Here is a 20,062-nt window from a genome sequence, read left to right on the forward strand (position 1 = left end):
AGCACCTCATATTTAGCTTGGGCAGCTTGCACCCCAGTAGTATGAGACGATCTCATTGAGACATACCACATAACAAAAGACCTGGATAAAGTGGATGTGGAGAGGATGTTTCCACTAGGACCAGAGGGCACAGTCTCAGAATAAAAGAACATACCTTTAAAAAGCAGTTGGAGAATGTTCTTTAGTTTAATGTTGGTGAATCTGTGGAATTCATTGCCACAGATTGCTGTGGAGGCAAAGTGGGTATTTTTAAAGCGCGGATTGACAGGTTTTTGATTAGCAAGGGTGTCAAAGGGTACAGAGAATAGGCAGGAGAATGAGGTTGAGAGGGAAAGATAGATCAGTCATGATTGTATGGTGGAGTAGACTCAACAGGTTGAATTACCTAATTCTGCTCCAATGTCTTATGAATTTACATTGGCTGAGCTGGTTTGACAATTATATAAATAGCATTTAGTGGAAGCTTGATCCCAAACGATGCAAATTCAAGACAAATTTGCACCCAGTTTCCCAAGCACGCCCAACTATTTCACAAGGTACCAGTTCACAAATTCCAGTCAAGGAAATGAAGCATAGATTAAGGGCTTATCCGTTTAGCTCACCAACATTGGTGTTGATACAACCACCAGGCTGGCCTGAGAAATAAATGCTGGTTGCTGTATTAAGAATTCACAGTTTTCCAGCAACTGCAGTATTTTTTTCTAAAGGTTCCGGAACTGATATTAATAATTAGGTCACGTAGCATATTTGGAGGGAGAAACTGATCCATTTTATGTTGAGACACAAATAACTGCACATGCTGTAATCTTGAGCAAAACACAAAGTTCTGGCATAACTAATCAGGTCAGGCAGCATCTATGGAGGACATGATAGGCAACATTTCAGGTCATGACTGTAGGGACCCGACCCGAAATGGCATCTATCCCTTCCCTCCACAGATACTGCCTGACCCGCCGAGTTACTCCAGCAATTTTTGGATTTGCTCAATTTGCTGTCAAAACAGTTTTAAAGGAGGGATATTTGGCGGAAAAAGAATGGGGAGTAAAAGTCACATCACGAGAGAACAGAAGGTAAATGGCAGAAGAGACAAAGGGGGCAGTTTCAACAAATTAAGTTTATTACCAAATATCAATTACAAACTCGTTAATACATATTACACCAAATTAATTTGGATGATTTTCCAACAGTAATAGAGGTGCAGGGTTAACACAGCTGTATACAAACTAGCTGCTGCATTTGCCTCCTCCAGTCACTACAAATGTCCCAAGACACACATTCGCTCTGCTCCACCTAGAAACAAACTGGCATTAAATTAAAATAGGCAATCCTGGGCTACCTTGTGGCAAGCACTCCTCAGCGGGGTTGTCAGATGGTTTAGATGGAGACCAGTGCCACACAAGCACTCAAATGAAAAATAAAAAAAAGGGCGCCACGCACCATGCAACGCATCTGTTGCTTAACCGGACTGAAATGTGGGGACAGGTTTGCAGGAGCAAGAGGTATATCTTGCCTCTTCACATCATGCGGAAGATTTCATGGACTGTCTCCCTGCTTTTCAAACACGCAGCAGAGCAAAGCCAAGGGGAAATGGACAAAAGAGTTAGGTTCAGTTTATGAATTCAACAGTCAATTCCACCTGCAGAGTACAGTGGTGCAGCCCGAGTGGAACCCAACATGCAGAGTTTGCATTTATTCGCCACACTGGCCCTTACAACACTGCTTTGGGTGTGCACCAGGAAAACTGCAAGGCAATGGAATGCATTTACAAACTCTTAAAGGCTGGAATGTGAGCGTGTTAGATATGGCTTAAACCTAGGGAATGTTGATAACAGTTTGTTTTGCACGACAGTAAGGCTCTCCATCAGTGCCCTCCATAATGTTTGGGACAAAGACCCATCATTTATTTATTTGCCTCTGTACTCCACAATTTGAGATTTGTGATAGAAAAAAAATCAAGTGGTTAAAGTGCACATTGTCAGATTTGAATAAAGATAATTTTTTATACATTTTGCTTTCACCATGTAGAAATTACAGCTGTGTTTATACATAGTCCCCCGATTTCAATGCACCATAATGTTTGGGACTCATGGCTTCACTGGTGTTTCTAATTGCTCGGGGATGTTTAAATGCCTCCTTATGATAACTCTCAGCTCCTAGACTTTCCATCACCTTTGGAAACGTTTTGCTGTTTATCAACACGAGGACCAAAGTTGTGGCAATGAAAGTCAAAGAAGCCATTATGAGACTGAGAAACAAGAATAAAACTGTTAGAGGCATCAACTGTTAGAGGCATCAGATTAGGCTTACCAAAATCAACTGTTTGGAATATCATTAAGAAGAAAGAGAGCACTGGTGAGCTTACTAATCGCAAAGGGACTGGCAGGGCAAGGAAGACCTCCACAGCTGATGACAGAAGAATTCTCTATAGAATTCTCTAGAAGAAAAATCCTCAAACACCTGTCCGACAGATCAGAAACACTCTTCAGGAGTCAGGTATGGATTTGTCAATGGCCACTGTCCGCAGTAGACTTTATGAACAGAAATACTGAGGCTACACTGCAAGATGCAAACCACTGGTTAGCCGCAAAAATAAGATGGCCAGGTTACAGTTTACCAAGAAGTACTTAAAAGAGCAACCACAGTTCTGGAAAAATGTCTTGGGAGACAGATTAGACGAAGATTAACATATCAGTGATGGCAAGAGCAAAGTACGGAGAAGGAACTGCCAAAGATCCAGAGCACACCACCTCATCTGTGAAACACAGTGGTGGGGGTGTTATGGCCTGGGCATGTATGGCTGCTGAAGGTACTGGCTCACTTATCTTCATTGATGATACAACTGCTGAAGGTAGTAGCATAATGAATTCTGATGTGTATAGACACATCCTATCTGCTCAAGTTCAGAAAAATGCCTCAAAACTCATTGGCCGGCGGTTCATTCTACAGCAAGCCAATGATTCCAAAAAGACTGCTAAAGCAGCATAGGAGTTTTTCAAAGCTAAAAAATTGTCAATTTTTGAATGACCAAGTCAATCACTTGACCTGAACCCAATAGAGCATGACTTTTATATGCTGAAGAGAAAACTGAAGGGGACTAGTCGTCAAAACAAGCCTAATCTAAAGATGGCTGCAACGACATTTCGTTCAGACCGAAAGGTCTGAATGACAAATAAAGTATTCAATTCAATTCATTACAGGCCTGGTAGAGCATCACCAGAGAAGACATCCAGCAACTGGTGATGTCCATGAATCGCAGACTTCAAGCAGTCATTGCATGCAACAAAACACAAAACATGATTACTTTCATTTACATGACATTGCTCTGTCCCAAACATTATGGTGCCCTGAGATGGGGGGGGGGGGGGGGGGGGGGGGACTATGTATAAACACTGCTGTAATTTCTACATGGTGAAACCAAAATGTATAAAAATGGCCTTTATTAAAATCTGACAATGTGCACTTTAACCATGTGATTTTTTCTTTCTATTACAAATCTCCAATTGTGGAGAACAGAGGCAAATAAATAAATGATGAGTCTTTGTCCCAAACATTATAGAGGCCAATGTATATATTTTTTTTAAATCAGAAATCATTGCAAAAAATTTCCCATAGAAACACCTGACAAGTACAAGATGCAGCCCATTCACAAGGGACTAGAGTGAGAATAGAATGAGCCTACCTGGAGCCACTGATAGATGGGGGCAAGTGGTGAAGCTTCCATTGACTGCTGTGAACGATGCCTCTGCAGGAACTTGGTGTGCCTGGTCTTCACTGCCTGCATTGCTCAGAACCTGTGGAGCTCACATTGTGGGCAAATAGAGTGGGGCAGAGTATATGTGCTTTGCCCAGTGGACACTGGTTTATAACCCGACATTGCCAGCATTTCACAGTTCAACCCAGGGAGGGGTGGGGGCATTTCGTGGAGCGTCATGCTCCTTCAAGTTTCCATATTCAAGTTCCCTGCCTCAGGTCTCTAACTGCATGAATAACAGCGTGGAAGGACGGGAGACAACAAGTGGCAGGAGTTCCACTGGCAGGTGACTTTGGGGAGTGCATCAGAACATTGTGTTAAAGATAAAAATGCTAGAGTGGAATTTGTACTGCTGTGTACCAGGAGAAAAATTGATTATGTTCAAGAATTAGTACAAATCAAGCCTGTTTTTAAAGATAGCACTAAAGTACCGTTAAAATCTTGCCACTATTACTCATATGCTCCCTGATAAAGCATGCACTGGTGTGCAACATGGAGAGTTACAGCTCGAGCACTTGCTGCAGGTAGTACAGTATCTGAAGGCATCACTAACAGTCAGATGCAGTCTTAGACCCTGCCACAAGTAAGTAAGCAATGGAAGAATCCAAAAACACTGACACCAACACAAGTGAAACACAGACTCTATGACACGCTCTGAAATATTTCAAACCACCAACTTCAACAATGGGGGACACTGAAAGAAAGAATTCACGCAGTCTCAAAGGAGCAAGTTGGGTGTCACTTCTGTGAAAAAATAAAATCACATCCTTGTCCGAATATCTGATTGATGTCAACAATCAGATTACAAAATTGCACAGCAATAGTGCAAGAATGAAATTTCCAAGGCAGCGGAGAAGCCAGTCTCCGGTCTGTCAGTAATTATAACAGTTGTCTTATTTAGAGTTTAAAACCGTATGTTGGTTGAGGGTGAAGGCGAAGTTGCTCGTTCCAGGATTACGTGGAAACATGGGGCCAGCGAAATGCAACCAGCGAACGTTCAAACAGTACGAGTGAGCTGTAAATGTACATCAAGAGTGACTTGGTTACGAACATGAATGATGAGCTCAGTAACTAACCCCTGCCATTGTCACATCAATTCACAAGGTCACAGTTCCCTCAAAAGGTCAGATTCTATTGCAATGTCAAATACAATTGCAATGTGAATAGAACCAAACAGCGACTGCCATTCCAGGACACCTGCTCTGTGGTAAGCTGCCTCAACCAGATGGGCCTTTACCTGTCTACAGGTGAGCAGCACACATTCATCATTCCCTCCTTCTGCTCCGGGTACCAACATCCCTCCCCATCACTCTAAGCACTACCCAGTACTCCGGGCTTACAGCAAGAATGACCAGAAGTGACCAGACATACAATTTGCTCCTTCGAGAAAGATTTTGCCAAGACATTTCATGTGAAAGAAAGTTTAGAAAGGCATCAAGGTGAATTGCCACTTCCCTCCAAATCCTTGGCAAATCAGTCGACAATTGAAACCAGTGCTCTGACCATTTGAACATTCTCATCAAATAAATCTGCGAATTCCCTTTTTTTTTCTTAAAAACAAAAAATATTCAATTTTGCATTTGAATATTACACAGTTCACAGGCCAAAGAAATTATTTTCGATATAACATTAAAAAAAAGTACAAAGTCAAGGCTTTTTGGGATTCAGAAGTGGCAAATGAAAAACAAATAAAAAACAACAAAATTAACCCCACCTTATCCAATTATATATTCCCAGATTTTTAAATGCCTGCAAAAAGCAAGGAATAGAATTTGGTTCTGGACACCTCAGCTGTCTGCTAAAACTTTCTCTTGCTACGCAATCCATGATTTCCTTTCTCTTTTAAAAAGTTAATTTGTGCTCTTCAGTGTTTTGTCGAGTCTCCATTCATGTGGCTTTTCTCGTTATTGGGAAGTTCGGTGCTGTAGAGGCAGTCCAGGAATCCATGGGAGATTTCTGTCACCAGAGAGCGATCAGGAATCGACTGCGCCATCCCGTAGATCGCACCCTGCAGAGGAAGGAGAGGGAGTCACTTTAGGTCACGGTGGCGTCCTAAACCCATCTAACAATGTGAGATATAGACACAAGGCAGATGTTGGCTTCCAAAAAAACCCCACAAAGCGCTGGAGTAACTCAGTGGGCCAGACACCATCTCTGGAGAGCATGGATAGGCTCAAGCAGCATCTTTGGAAAACATGTTCTCCACAGGTGCTGCCTGACCCACTGAGTTACTCCAGCGTTTTGTGTCCATTTTTTAAACAATCTGAGAAAATACTGCAGCAAAAATCAAAATGACTAATTTACCGCATGCAAAATGAAAAGTATTTTTTATCGCATTCAAACATCCCAAGATGCTTCCCAAAGAGCTGTCCAATAAAACTGAACATTGGGGACTAAGGGGAAATGTTGGGAACAGATCTTCTGTTGCTCTGAGGGCATTGCTACCCATGTCCAGACAAATAAACAAACATTCTGCCATAGCAAACCAAGCAGTCTCCCACTGCGTAGAACAATGTTCATGGTAAGAACACTTCCATATCCCACAGTGTTCCCACATTGCATTAATTCTCATATAATCCACTTGGCTTGAGAGTTGCTGGCAATTATTCCCAGTTCTACAATCCAGACGAGGACAAATTTCCCAGCAGTTTAAAAGATGGCTCAACTTTGGTCATGTGTGAGATTACCCACAAGACTACATCTCCTCAAGTGTCCTCAATCTTTTGCAACTTAACACCAAACTTTGTAACCAAGTGAATTTCCGCCCATTTTGTTAAAGAAGCGAGTCAAAGGCATTTCAGTGTTCTTATACACTGGGAGTATAAGAGGGACATCTTTGCCCACCCCATCATAACTCACCCGCCCAGTTGTCTTCTCCGCTGGGTTTTTCATTATTTCAGCCACGCTCTGACGAACATCCCCCACAAACCGGTCAGCCACACTGCCCCTGGTGTGCAGGAGCGTCACACATATGTGAATGCTGCAAACGAACAGTAAAAGAGTGTTAGCACAACTGTGTTTGTTCAGTCAATGTTCTACTCAGGCTTCCAGACAAGCCCACTGCAAGTAAAAACTCTCCTTGTCTGGCGTGATATAACTGCAGGCTGCATTGTTGTAACTACAGATTTGGGGAAGACTTGCATCTCTGCCGCATCTGGCACAGTCAAGAGGTTTTATCACCAGCAAAGATTTTTAAAATGTCGTTATTGTTGGAATATGGTTAATTTCCAAATTGCAAAATTCCACAAACATCAGTATGATAATGACCAGATCATCCAGTTTTAGCAACAGTGATCAGGGATTAAATATTAGGAGGAAGACAGGAAGAACTGTTCTCTTTTTCACAATTATGTCATGGGTATTTTTACATCTCAGAGAACACACAGTACTTTGTTTTATCAACTCAGACAAATGATATTGGCTGACACAGTGCAATATTCATTTCTGATCTGCATTGTTCGCCTAAGTGTCCTAAAAATCAGTTTGTCCAATTTATTTCCTTGAAAGATCCGAATTTAAAAAAAATTAACATTATTCCTGTTTCGCAAGATTTAAAGGAGGGAAAGAATTATGTTCAGGTTTATTATTGTCACGTGCACCAAGGTACAATGAAAAGCTTTGTTTTGCATGCAAATGGATCAGATATACCATACATAAAGACAAGGCAAACGTATTGTTTACCCACTCTGGGGCTTTCAGAGTTTTGAATACATTTGACCCACCCAGCTCTGACCTTCATTCCCAATAATCATGGCAAGCACCAAGGGAGTCATAGTGGTGCAGCTGGTAGAGCTGCTTCCTCACACCGCAAGAACCAGGTTCAACCTGACCTTGAGTGTTGTCTGTATGGAGTTTGCAAATTCTCCCTGTGAATGCGTGGGTTTCCTCCGGGTGCTCTAATTTCCTCCCACATCCCAAAGATGTGAGGGCTTGTAGGTTAATTGGCCTCTGTAAATTGTCCCTGTTGTGTGGGGAGTGGATATGAAAGCGGGATCACATTGACCGAGTGTGAATGAGATGATCGATGGTCGATGCGGACTCGGTGGACCGAAGGGCCCGTTTGCATGCTGTATCTTACAATCAATTAATTCAATGAGTGCACACGAGGCAGTCACATACCTGGAAGGGAACTGCAAGGTGTTGAGGTTCCACCCTTTAGATGTCATTGCATTTGATAATCGGAATATATCAAAAATGTCCGAGCCAATGGCTACAACGGATACTTCAGGCTTTCCAAAGATGAAGATTTCCTTTATTTTCTTTAAACTAAAAAAAGGAAAACAATAATACAGAGCAATGAGAGGAAGCAATGGGGCTGGTGAACAGATTATTGCTGAATTTTGCAGATTATTGCTGTATTTAATCCCTTGAGCACCATGTTAGAAGTCACAGAACCAAAGGAGATACAGACATTAAAATGAAGAGGGGAGAGGGTGGGGAGAGATGTCCAAGAGATGGTGAGGTAAAAGCACAGGAGATGATCTTCACTGGCTTTGGGGACTAAAGATTTGTATTAAAAATAGAGAACAAGGTGAAGAAATAAGGGAACTCAACATAGCAGAGGATGGGATTCAGCTGAAATGTATTAGTCACTGAGAAAGGCTTTTGAACTGGGAAAGGGGTCCACAGTGCAATAATGATCAGATAATCTGATCTTTCCATCGTGCTGATTGAGGAATCATTAGCCAGCAGACAAAAGGGTTATTTACTTTCATCTGCAATAGCAGACAAGGTCTCAGCATGAACCTCCACTTGACTCGCAGCTCCTGAATAAAGGCATTATTCCCCTGTGTTAAGTTGTGGGATCAAATCTTTGAGGGGGCCTTGGACCCTCAACCTTCAAATGAGAGCTGAGTGTACTACTCACGAGTTACAACTGTTATATTAAAATTTTGGACCTAAAGCAAGAAACAACCTTCAGGAGCATTGAGGTGGAGAAAAAAAATTGGTGATGATTCGGGTTGAAACACGCATCCCATGTCTCGTATCTTCCCTTTCTCTTTGACACCCTCTTCAAGCCTTTTACCCCATCGATCTTTTAGGCTTTCACTCCGAACCCCAGACTTGAATCATATATTTTGTTTTTTTGCAATCTCATCCTTGTCCCAAAAAGGTTAAAAGATAACAAGCAGTTCCCTGCCCCTTACATTACTCTTCAGACTACTTGCATTTGAGGTTTTCCTTTAAGGCCAAATCTGTCGGTTTTGTAATACTTCTCATTTTGCTTCAAAGACAGAAACTAAGCACAAGATGGAGCCAGAGGACAGGCATTACTGCCACAAGCAAGTTAACAAATGGGAGTTTCAGAAAGGCCACAGGTTTTAAGTTCAAAGGAGTCCCCCCGGGTTTTTGTTTTACACATAGAGCAGTAAGGTGCCTGGAATACGTTGCCACGATTAGAAGCAAATATGATACCGACATTAGAGTGTGGAAAGGAACTACACATGCTGGTTTATACCAATATGCAAACTCCACACAGACAGCACCCAAGGTCAGGATGGAACTCAGGACTCTGGTGCTGTGAGGCAGCAACTACGCCACTCTGCTGCCCTTTACTTGCAAATGCTATTTAAAAAAATTAATTACACCACTGATTCAATGGAATCATCGGCTTCATAATAAAGTGCCAGATTTCAAGCTATGATCTCCTTTGTTAACATTCCCAAAGCCAGTGCACCGAGAGACCGTCTCAGACAGAACAAATAATGCAGCACACGATTATATCCAATGGAACAAAAAACTAAGTATCTTGAAAGCATCCGGTTGAATTGGATGGCACAGAGTTTGCTGCTCAGAACTCGGAGTGAGACCACTGAAGTTTTAAAAGCACGTTACTTACAGCAAAAAGGAAAAACCTTTGTACATCATCACTGCCAGCTCCATGGATAAACAACATGTTTTACAGTCTGCTGCTCAGGCCAAGAATGAATCAGGCCTCCTTTCCTTTCTGCATTATGTCACAGAAAGTGTTTCTGAAGCTTAGTCCACATGGTGCCACTGGATTTATTATCCTCTAGACAGTCGGCTGTTTCAATCCATCTCACTCGAGGACTATGATTAAACAAAATGCACTCTGTGCAGTTCCCTTCTCGCCACTGAGCTCAAAGATGTCTATTTAGAAGAAGTGCAGAACTTGTGCAGCAGAGAAACTTTGCAGGGTAATCATGTCACAAGCTCAAGTGGGTGCTGGCTCCATTCCCAATGTCAGAAGTGATTGTGAGGATAGAATGGATTAACTCCGGTATTTATATTGAAGAAGGGTCTCGACCCAAAACATTGCCCATTCCTGTGTTGTACGGAGTGAGTACGTTCTCCCTGTGTCTATGGGGATTTTCGCCGGGTGCTCCGGTTTCCTCCCATATTCAAAGACCTACAGGTTTGTAAGTTAATTGGGTTCAGTAAAAATTGTCCCTAGTATGTAAGATAGTGTTAGTGTATGGGGACCGCTGGTCAGCACAGACTTGGAGGGCTGAATGGCCTGTTTCTAAACTAAACTGTGCTGATTCATTGCAACACCCTCCTTGCTTCTCATCAACACCCTAAACCAATTGTGTTGACAAGCATAAGCACGTCAGGCATCACCTACTCAAACTAACCTGGGATTGCTCACAGTAAGAGGCAGGGTTTATGATCAGATCACTACCAGACCTTTAGAAGTTAACACGCTCCACGAAAGAATTCTCTCCTCACTTTGACTGTCATAGAGGGTGGAGCATTTTCTCCCTTTAACACAAGTCCTTTATTCCATTTCCACACATTTGCCTAAATGCTTGTCAGCTGCCTTCCTTGTGCTAACAGGGCTTTTGGTTTCCCTTGCTCAGACACGAATCACACATCATTCTTCACTACTTCCTCAAAAGGCAGATGTAGGGAGAAGTAATACAGATTTAATAAACTCATGCAAAAATTCACAATCTCAGTTCTGGTAATCTCCAAAATTGTCATCCGGTCAATGTTGGGGGTTGCTCGGACAAGAAGTTAAAACAGTAGTTTACAAAATCAATTACTAAATAATAAAATCCCGTTTTATAAACTGGTCCAGATTAAAATGCATGCGATTATTAGTAATTTAGTTGCATGGATTAAGAACTGCCTTAGTGATAGTGAACAGAGGGTTATGGTTGAAGGACAATATTCAGACTGGAGGTCTGTGACCAGTGGAGTTCCACAGGCATCTGTGCTGGGACTTATCAACCCGATTACATTTAGTTCCAAGTCATTTGCATGCATCACAAACAACAGTGGTGATGCATGCAAATGACTTGGAACTAAATGTAATCAGGTTGGTAAGTTTGCAGTTGACACTAAGATTGCTGGGGTTGTGAATAGTGAGAAAGGCTGTAAAAGTAACAGTAGGTATATTGCAAAACTTACCTTCAGCGGCGCTGCAGTTCTGTCGCTGCCCGTGTGCGTGACTTTGGCGCCTTTGAGAGGGGGGCGGGTTTAAAACGCGATTTTCTCTAGGCTATTGAAATGATGTTGTTCAGCCTGCTTAGTTGCTGACGAAAAATCGCTGCGAAATTCGTTCACTGCAGCTATTTTTAAACTAAATTAGGTTATTTAATTGTTGTAGTAGATTTAAAATCATCCTCTAAAGCCGCGAACGCCGACAACGGGACGGATCTTATGTAGAGAACAAGGCATGGTAGGTTCTTTATTTTTACATTAAAAAGCGCTTCTTAAGATCCCTTTATTCAAAATTTTAAGTTGCGAGTACATGACTTGGGGGCACATTCACACCCGCAGTATCTTTCATGCCGCATATGGGCTTCAAATCCACCACAATGGCAACGTTCCAAACCATCGCGTTCCAGAAAAACCCACTCGCAAGCCGATTTAAATGGCCATTAATTTACAGCAATTGAACACTAAATCCCTTCCATTTGGCCTATAAATTAATGTCAATGAGATTTAAAAATCATGTTTTATTGTGAATTCTTGTGTGAATGTTCTTTGGACACTTAGGCTATTTAATAATGTTAATCTTTTCTTAAGAAATGGATAGATGTTTAGATCTCGTAATTGAATTTTGGAATTAGCTACAATTGGGTAACTAACTAATTGTATGCTTTAATTTCAGGTCATCTAAGTAAGATTGTTAATATTTGTTTCAGAATGCTTCAAAATGTCTTTCAGTTCTCTGAATTTTTAATAAAGTTGTGGCCATTTCACTGTCCTTGGTCACAACTTTTGTGTTAAGTCAATGGAAAATCAATACGGAACAAGATACTAATTTCTGAATATGAAAAAGACCATAACTGTTTTTAATACTGAAGATATGAAAGTGAATTAGGTGTTAAATTAAACTTTTTTTATGCTTTATCTGATGGGATAAATTGCAGGCTTGATTTTTTAAGTCTCAAAATGTTGTAACATTGCTAGTAACAGCAGGATAGATCAGCAGTAAAATGGCAGATGGAGCTTAATCCGAGTGCAAGGTGTTCACTTTGGGAGGTAGAAAGTAATGGGTAAATATACAATTAATGGCATGACCCTTAACAGCATCTCCTGCTCCATCTGTATCTGAACTAGTGTCAGAGATACTGATATAATATATAATAAATAAGAGATAAAATACAGGGAAACAGGTCCTTCAACCCACCAAATGAGCTATCAATGAGAGGGTTGAGAAGGAAAGATTGATCAGCCATGATTGAATGGCAGAATAGACATGATGGGCTGAATGGCCTAATTTTGCTCCTGTAACTTGCGAACAATCATACATCAATTCCACTTTTTATTCTCCCTACATTCTCATCAACCCACCCCAGATTCTATCATTCACCTACACACTATTGGCAATTTACAGCAGCCAAATAACTTAGAAACCCACGCGTTTGGGGCCGTGGAAAATAACTGGAGCATTCAGAGGTGATTCATACAATCACAGGAAAAACATGCAAATTCCATAAAGATATTACCCAAGGTCGGAATTGAAGCCGGTCATCTCAAAGCCTGCAAAACTTGAATGATAACCCAAAAAAGATCAGATATTGATCATTATTCAAACTGAGAGATCTTCAAATATATACATACTGAGCTATAATGTGTCGTGCCGTATCAATTATCTTCTTTGTAGCCTTCACGTAACCATCTTCGCCCTTGTACATCATCGTTGCCCAGCAAGCAGCAATGATCCCACCTGGTCTCGACCCTGCGATCGTGGGTGATGCATAGATACCTCCCTGCCAGTCTGGGGCGACAAAGAACTGGTAGTGTCGATATTTCTTGTCGCTGTATAGTACAACTGATGAACCTTTGGGGGCATATCCGTACTGGGGAGGAGGAGGGGAAAGAAAACATGTAAAAACTGAGAATGACGTAGAACACAGATATGGAACTTTCGTGCCAAAACTGATCAATTAATAGGTTTGCGTAGGGCTAAAAGATTTAATTCATTCCTGCTGTATAGCTGATCTACCCATTCATACGACATTGTGGAACTGGCAAGGAAGGCTTTATTGCCCATTGCTATTTATCCTCATACTGACCAGTTTGTTGAGTCATATTAGAGGTCAGTCAGGACTCAATGATGCCAATGTAGTTCTGGAGTCAGATGAGGAAAGATGGCAGAGTTCCTTGCCTGAATGGATTCTAGTGAACGGGATGGATTTCAAAAACAATCCAGTGGTTTAATGCATACTGTTACTTATTCCTGGAAGGGTAATTATTTCGTTTTAGGAAGCCCTCTTATAATCCCAACACTTAGCCACCAATTCTGTTCAGATTTTTTCCATTTATCTAAAAAAAAAACAATTCCTTAGTTCACAAAAGCCTCCCCATCCTTCATTACAACAACACACTCTCTCCTTCCATTATGGGCAACTTCTACAAAATCTGATGGAGCAACACATCATATCTTAATGGACAGCACCTCCAAACTCAGACACTTATCATCTAATGAGACATTGGGCCCTTGGAGCACCACTATCTGTAGGTTTCTCTCCAAGCCACACGTTGCCCAGTCTTGGGAGGAGATCCTGTTTCTTTGTTGGTCTAAAGTCTGTAACTGCCCAACAAACAATGGTGTGGAAGCATCTTCACAAGAAGGCCCACAGCCATTCCAAAAAGGGAATGCCATCTTCTTGAGGACACTTATGGACATAGATTGTCCATACATTTTGGACAACTATATACATACACGCTACAAAGGAATAAATTATCTGGCCCGTTCTTCTCCAGTCTATGCATAAACCACCATGTTCTCCATTCAACACCTCTCGCCTACCTTGTGCGTATCAGCCGAGATGCTCGTCACTCCCTTAACGCGGAAATCGAAGGGTGGTAGAGAATAACCAGCCTTCTCCATGAAGACTATAAGAAAGCCCCCCAGGCAGGCATCCACGTGCAGAGGGATCTCATAATCCCGGGCCAGCTGAGGATGCAAGAGAAATAATTAATTAACTGGAGGCATGTAGTGGAATCCCAAAACAGCATTTAAACAATGAATGCAGAGGCAGAAGCCACCAGCACACAATGGCTTCTCAGCCCTACATATCTGTTAGTTAGATGGAAGAGCTGGACAATTAATCCCCATTACATTATACATTATGTAACCAATTCTTCTTCTGCCTTCATATAATCCATACCTCTCCATCCCCTACATGCCCACGTGCCTATCTAAAAGTCACTTGAAAGCCACTATCGTTTCTGCCTCCACCACCATCCCCAGCAGCACATTTCAGGAACCCACCAACCTGTTGTTAATATGGATATTGGGAAATCACCTTGCCAATCTGCTCGACTGGGTCCATGACTCCATGTGGAAACTGAGGCGCAGAGCAGACCAGCATGACGGTGTTCCGAGAAATGGCTCTTTTCATGGCCTGGGAGGAAAAGCAGATTCATGTCACATTGAAGTTGAAACCTCCCGACACTTCCAAAAACATATTCCATTTACCACCAGCCTCCTTTTTAGACTTTAGAGATACCCCGCGGACACAGGCCCTTCGGCCCACAGAGTCTGCGCAGACCGGCGATCTCCATCCTACACACTAGGGACAACTTACAATTTACAGAGGCCAATTAACCTACAAACCTGTCGTTCGTCTGTGAATTGTGGGTGGAAACCGGAGCACCCAGAGAAATCCACAGGGTCACAGGGACAACATACAAAGTCAGTACGGATAATAGCCGCAGTCAGGATTGAACCCAAGACTCTGGCGCTGCGAGGTAGCAGTTCTACCGCTGTGGCGCTGTGCTGCTCTTTTACATAATAGAAGAAAATAGGAGCTCGCTTAGTTGGCCCCCTTAGACCTGCCCTGCCATTCATATGATCATGGCTGCTCCACACCTGGCTTCAAATCTACTGCGTCAGTACCACATAGCCATCAATTCCATGATCTTTCGCAAGTTTACCTACTTCCTCTTCAAATAACCGCAAGGATCTAGCCTTCACCACCCTCCAATTGAGAGAAATGCACAGATCTACTGCCCTCTGCAAATTGCTTGTCCTTAACAAACTGCTGGAGGAACTCAGTGGATTAGGCCGCACCCATGGACAGGGAAGTGGATGGTTGACATTTCAGGTTGTGACACTTAATCTGGTGGATTCCAGGTTGCAATCACCCTATGCGTGAAAATAAATCTTCCTGAAAACAACTCTCAACCTCAAGGGCGGGTATTTTATGAGTAGGTGGTTGCGTTTGATATTGATAGTTTTGTAATAGACTGAGCATTTTATGAAGTTAAAAATCCAAGAAAGACATCAGCATGAGGATCAGCATCGAATCAACAGGTTAGGGAAAATGAGAGCTAAGTGAATCAGGTCGCATGAACAACAGGAACTGAAGGAAAATGGCTTCAGAAGATAGGTGTGAAAAAAGGTGAAGGGGTGTTAGTACATTTTAATGGCCATAAAATTGCATTTGTCGCCATAATTAGAAGGGGCGGGGGGCTTCTTGCAAGGAGTGCGGAAACAAGGGATATGGGGAGAGGGCAGGCACGGGTTCCTGACTGTGGATGATCAGCCATGATCCCAATGTATGGTGATGCAGACTCGAAGGGCCTATTGGCCTCCTCCTGCACCTATTTTCTATGAGTGTTCAATAAAGGGAATATTCGTTGTTCTTTCAGTTGAAGATGTGGGCAGTTTTATCAGAAAAGCCTTGAAGGTCAGAGCGATGTGGATAGGGCATCTGGATCTGCTGAGGCTGCATAGCACTAACAGCAAAGATCAGACTTCACAGATCTCCTGGTATCTGTAGTCTCGCTTTGCTTCGTAAAGTTAAGCGTCATGCACGAGTAGAACACACAAGACAGGAAATTACAATTTAGAATGCAGGACACAATTTAGGAAAGTAATTAGAAAGGCAATTTAAACTTAAGTGGTGTTCTGAATTAGATAGGTTGCCCAACGGGGTGTGGTTTGTTTGTCCTTACTCTTATTCAGAGAGATTTATTTTTACTAACAATATTAATCCAACGGCTCCCTGGGACTGGTCAAGGCATTCTTTCACCACAATGGGTATTACATGGCACTGGATCTAAGGGGGATTTCCTGCATCAAACAATATAGATTAAATATATTGTTCAACTAACAATATGATTTTTTTTTAAATTTATAAAGTCAAATGCTGTTAGTGCTGAACATAAAGCTGCATGTTTATCGATAAGTTGCCTTTGGTCAAACAGTGTTTGAAAATCAGGGCCTCAGGGCAGTGGTTGATTACAAACTAAAAGACACTGCCTGAGGGGCTGGTAGTCAGAGATTCTTGTTTCATTTAAGGAGCTTCTAGATGAGCATTTATATCAACAAGGTATGAACTAAGTACTGATAAATAGGTGGGCACTTGATGGCCTGCATTGATAAAGTATGTTAAAAGGCCTGTTTCTCTGCTGTCAGACTAAGACTCCAAAACTCAAATGATTCAATTATGTTCTCAAGGGAAGGTACCTGCCACCTTTACTCAATTTGGTCCTTGTGACTCAAACCAGCAGCAAAGTGTTTTATTCTCAGCTGTGTTGCAGCATGGTGGCGCGGCGGTGTAGTTGCTGCCTTACAGCGCAAGAGATCCGCGTTCAATCCTGACTACGAGTGCTGTCTGTACAGAATTTGTATGTTCTCCTCGTGACTTGCATGGGTTTTTTCCGGTATTTCCAGTTCAGTCATCCCATCCTTATACCAATTCAATATGTGCATATGTAAATATGTAGCAATGATTACCAGTGGTATAAATCATATGTAATGTCTCAAAGCAGAAGCCCTGAACTCAGTCACCACAAGGATGCCTCACCATTCCCATCTGATTTGCAACAAAGAAAGATTGGCTGTCCTTGTGAAGTTCATACAGGCTTGAAATGCACAGTAATACATTTTTAATTAGCTAGAGAATCAAGAGTAATGGGGAAAGGGCAGAATCAAAGACTTGAGTAATGTCAGGTCAGTCGTGATCCCACGGAACAGTGAAGTGAACGGACTCGAGGGGCTGAAAAGGATCCTTCTGTTCCTCCTTCTTATGTTCTTAAAAAACTACTGGAGCAGCATTTTACAACAAATTATTCAGGTGTTCTAAGTTGTAAAATCCCTTTCAGAGTACAATTCAGATTCATATTGCTGCGTTGCATATGGACTGAACTATTAAATAAAAGAGTAGTATAGCATATAAACAAAACAATAGGCAAAAAGCTGATTATTTTGTATGTACTTCATCATCACCATTATTAAAATAAGTTATTTGTTTATTTCAGATTTAATTATCTGAATTTAAATTCAATGGCTGTTTCAGGATTTAATCTGGATTTAAAAAGATTTAAAAAGATGCTGATGCATCATTAATTTAGGCCTCTATTTTAATGTCCAGGAACAGTTAATTGCAACACTCCAGCAGTACAGCAGCAGCACATTGCATTTGTACCACAGCCTAAGACCAAAACAGCCTCACTATTTTGTAGGAAGAAACTGCAGATGCTGGTTTACACTGAAGATAGACACAAAATGCTAGAATAACTCAGCGACTCAGGCAGAATCTGTGGTGACATATTAGGTCGATACCCTTCTTCAGACTGTTGACCAGCTTCATGATCAAACTAAATGTTTCTCCTCAGACTTTATACATATATGGGCAAGGATGGTGTGAGGGATAGGTCAGAAGGTGTAGATGTTTGCATAATCTGTAGTGATTGTTGTGGGGTAGTTTAGATAACAAGAATCCAATACTTCTAAAAGCGAGGAAGCCATGAAAGTGCAATCACATGAATAAGTAAAGGCCCTGTCCCACTTTCCCGAGTTACTCACAAACTCTCCCGAGTTTTCCCCTTGGTTCAAACTCGGCAAATGTCGGGTAATGTCGGTAGCGAGCCCATAGGAGTCCGTAGATGTATCGTAGCAGCTCGTAATGCCAGCCGCAGGAACTCGGGGCATCAGGTAAGTCGGGACGTTTTTTCAACATGTTGAAAAATGTTTAAAAAATAGTCCCTAGTACCTACGAACGGCTATTACTGTAATTCTCCGAGTTCAAATCAAGGGGAAAACTCGGGAGAATTCGTGAGTAGGACAGGGCCTTAACATTATCAGGCACTTACCTTCACATCCACCTGCATTGTCTCTTTATCCAAAGGAACATGGACTATATTCATGCCAAAGTAATGGGCAGCCTTGTCGAAAGCCGCATGGGCACTTATTGGAGCGACGCTAGGTTTGAAAAAGAGAAGACATATTCAATGCTAGTCAAGGCCATTTTAAATGAATCTCAGGTCAGTTCATACAGAAGTAACTGGTACCTTGTGTTGTTTGTTGCTGCTTCTTTAGTATATCCACGTGAAGGGTGGTGCAAAGTTTCAGCAAGTACACCCGTCAAGTCACAATGCTGCCTCACTGCCAATGGTGCAACCAGCTGCACAATCCTCAACCTCAAGGAGCTGAAGCAACCAACACGTAGTGCCATACAGAGTGGAAACAGGCCCCTTTCGGCCAAACTTGCCCACACCAACCCACATGTCCCATCTACACTAGTCCCACCTACCTGCATTTGACCCATATCCCTCTACACCCGTCCTATCCATGTACCTGACATGTGGCATCAAAGTTTCACTGCTCGCCAACTGGAGTGATGGCCAAATACCAAACATGCAAGAGATGTTACCCAAAACCAAACAGCTCTTTTTGCTTCTTTCTAGCGTGTGTTTTTCTCTGCTACTTCTCAAAATGTATCCCTGGTATTCATCTGAACATTTTAACCAGTCTAGATAAAATAATATCTTTTGGAATCAGATTGATGATCTTGCATGATGGCTGTTCGACAGTGATCTACCCCAGCACTTAGTAAACCAATTAATCAATAGTGCAGGAAAAATCATAGATACAAGTATTTAATATTTATTTCACACATAAAAGTGTGTTTTGCAATAAATTGAAACCACAAATTAATATAAATGTTTTGAATGTTATGATCGTGCAAGATGAAGATTGCACAGAAGGAAGATGAGAGTTGGTAATTATTTTTCATGTTGTTTCAATTTTTATAAGAAATACAAGAAATAGAAGAATTTAGATTGGGAAAGGTGAAATGTTTTAGAGAGACTGTAAGCAACCTTAACCAAGTTTAACTATAGAACCTCTATAAGGCCAATGCTTGCCGCTCACTGAATAGTGCTGTGAAGTCGTTTACACCATGAAAGGGCCTCAGTATAACATCTCATCTGATAGACTGCAGCACAGCCTGTCCTCAATGCTCCTTCACTTGCGTTCCATTCATTGGGGTAGGAGTTAAAGCAGAAACAAGAATTCCACCCAGTACACCAAATCAGTCTCGTCCTATTCCTTTTCTCCAGAGATGATGTCTGACCCGTTGAGTTACTACAGTTTTTTGTATCTATCTTGGGTTTAAACCAGCATCTGCAGTTCCTTCCTACACAAACCATGCTGACGTTATTTATTATCATGCCATCGGCAATTCATAAAGCACTTCAAAGGCGCAATATTAACTTTCTAAATACCCCCACTATTCTTACTTACACAACCCTTACAGCCAATTTGTGTACATCAAAACCCTACACAAACAGCATCTCTAGATATATGGAAAGAAAATATGCTGGAGTAACACAACGGGTCAGGCAGCATCACTAGAGAATGTGGATAGGTGATGCGTTGGGTCAAGACCCTGCTACAGGTTTTTCAGATATATGAAAGGCATGAAACACAGGCCAAGATTCAACTTTGATCATTGAAAGAAACAGCATGGAAACAGGCTCTTCCTGTCCATGCCGACCATTGATCACACTAGTTCGCTGTTATCCTACTTTCTCATCTGCTCCTTACACATTAGGGGCAATTTACAGAGGCCAATTAGCCTACAAACCTGCAAGTCTTTG

The 20,062-nt window shown here is 41.8% G+C and overlaps 1 protein-coding gene across 2 annotated transcripts in view; it reads right to left on the reverse strand.

Moving 5' to 3' along the window:
• Positions 1-1,096: 1,096 nt before the first annotated feature.
• The window catches only part of sgpl1 (sphingosine-1-phosphate lyase 1), a 96,675-nt gene continuing 77,709 nt past the window's right edge, over positions 1,097-20,062 (reverse strand). For both annotated transcript variants that reach the window (XM_055661772.1, XM_055661771.1), the window contains exons 8-14: positions 18,275-18,383; positions 14,479-14,577; positions 13,980-14,126; positions 12,788-13,026; positions 7,871-8,017; positions 6,611-6,731; positions 1,097-5,759 (exon numbers count right to left, since the gene is read on the reverse strand). In XM_055661772.1, coding sequence (XP_055517747.1) covers positions 5,616-5,759; positions 6,611-6,731; positions 7,871-8,017; positions 12,788-13,026; positions 13,980-14,126; positions 14,479-14,577; positions 18,275-18,383 — 1,006 coding nt within the window. In that variant the 3' untranslated portion in view covers positions 1,097-5,615. The remainder of the gene's footprint in view (positions 5,760-6,610; positions 6,732-7,870; positions 8,018-12,787; positions 13,027-13,979; positions 14,127-14,478; positions 14,578-18,274; positions 18,384-20,062) is intronic.

The sequence above is a fragment of the Leucoraja erinacea genome, chromosome 34 (assembly GCF_028641065.1).
Source record: "Leucoraja erinacea ecotype New England chromosome 34, Leri_hhj_1, whole genome shotgun sequence".
Classification (NCBI taxonomy): Eukaryota; Metazoa; Chordata; class Chondrichthyes; order Rajiformes; family Rajidae; genus Leucoraja; species Leucoraja erinaceus.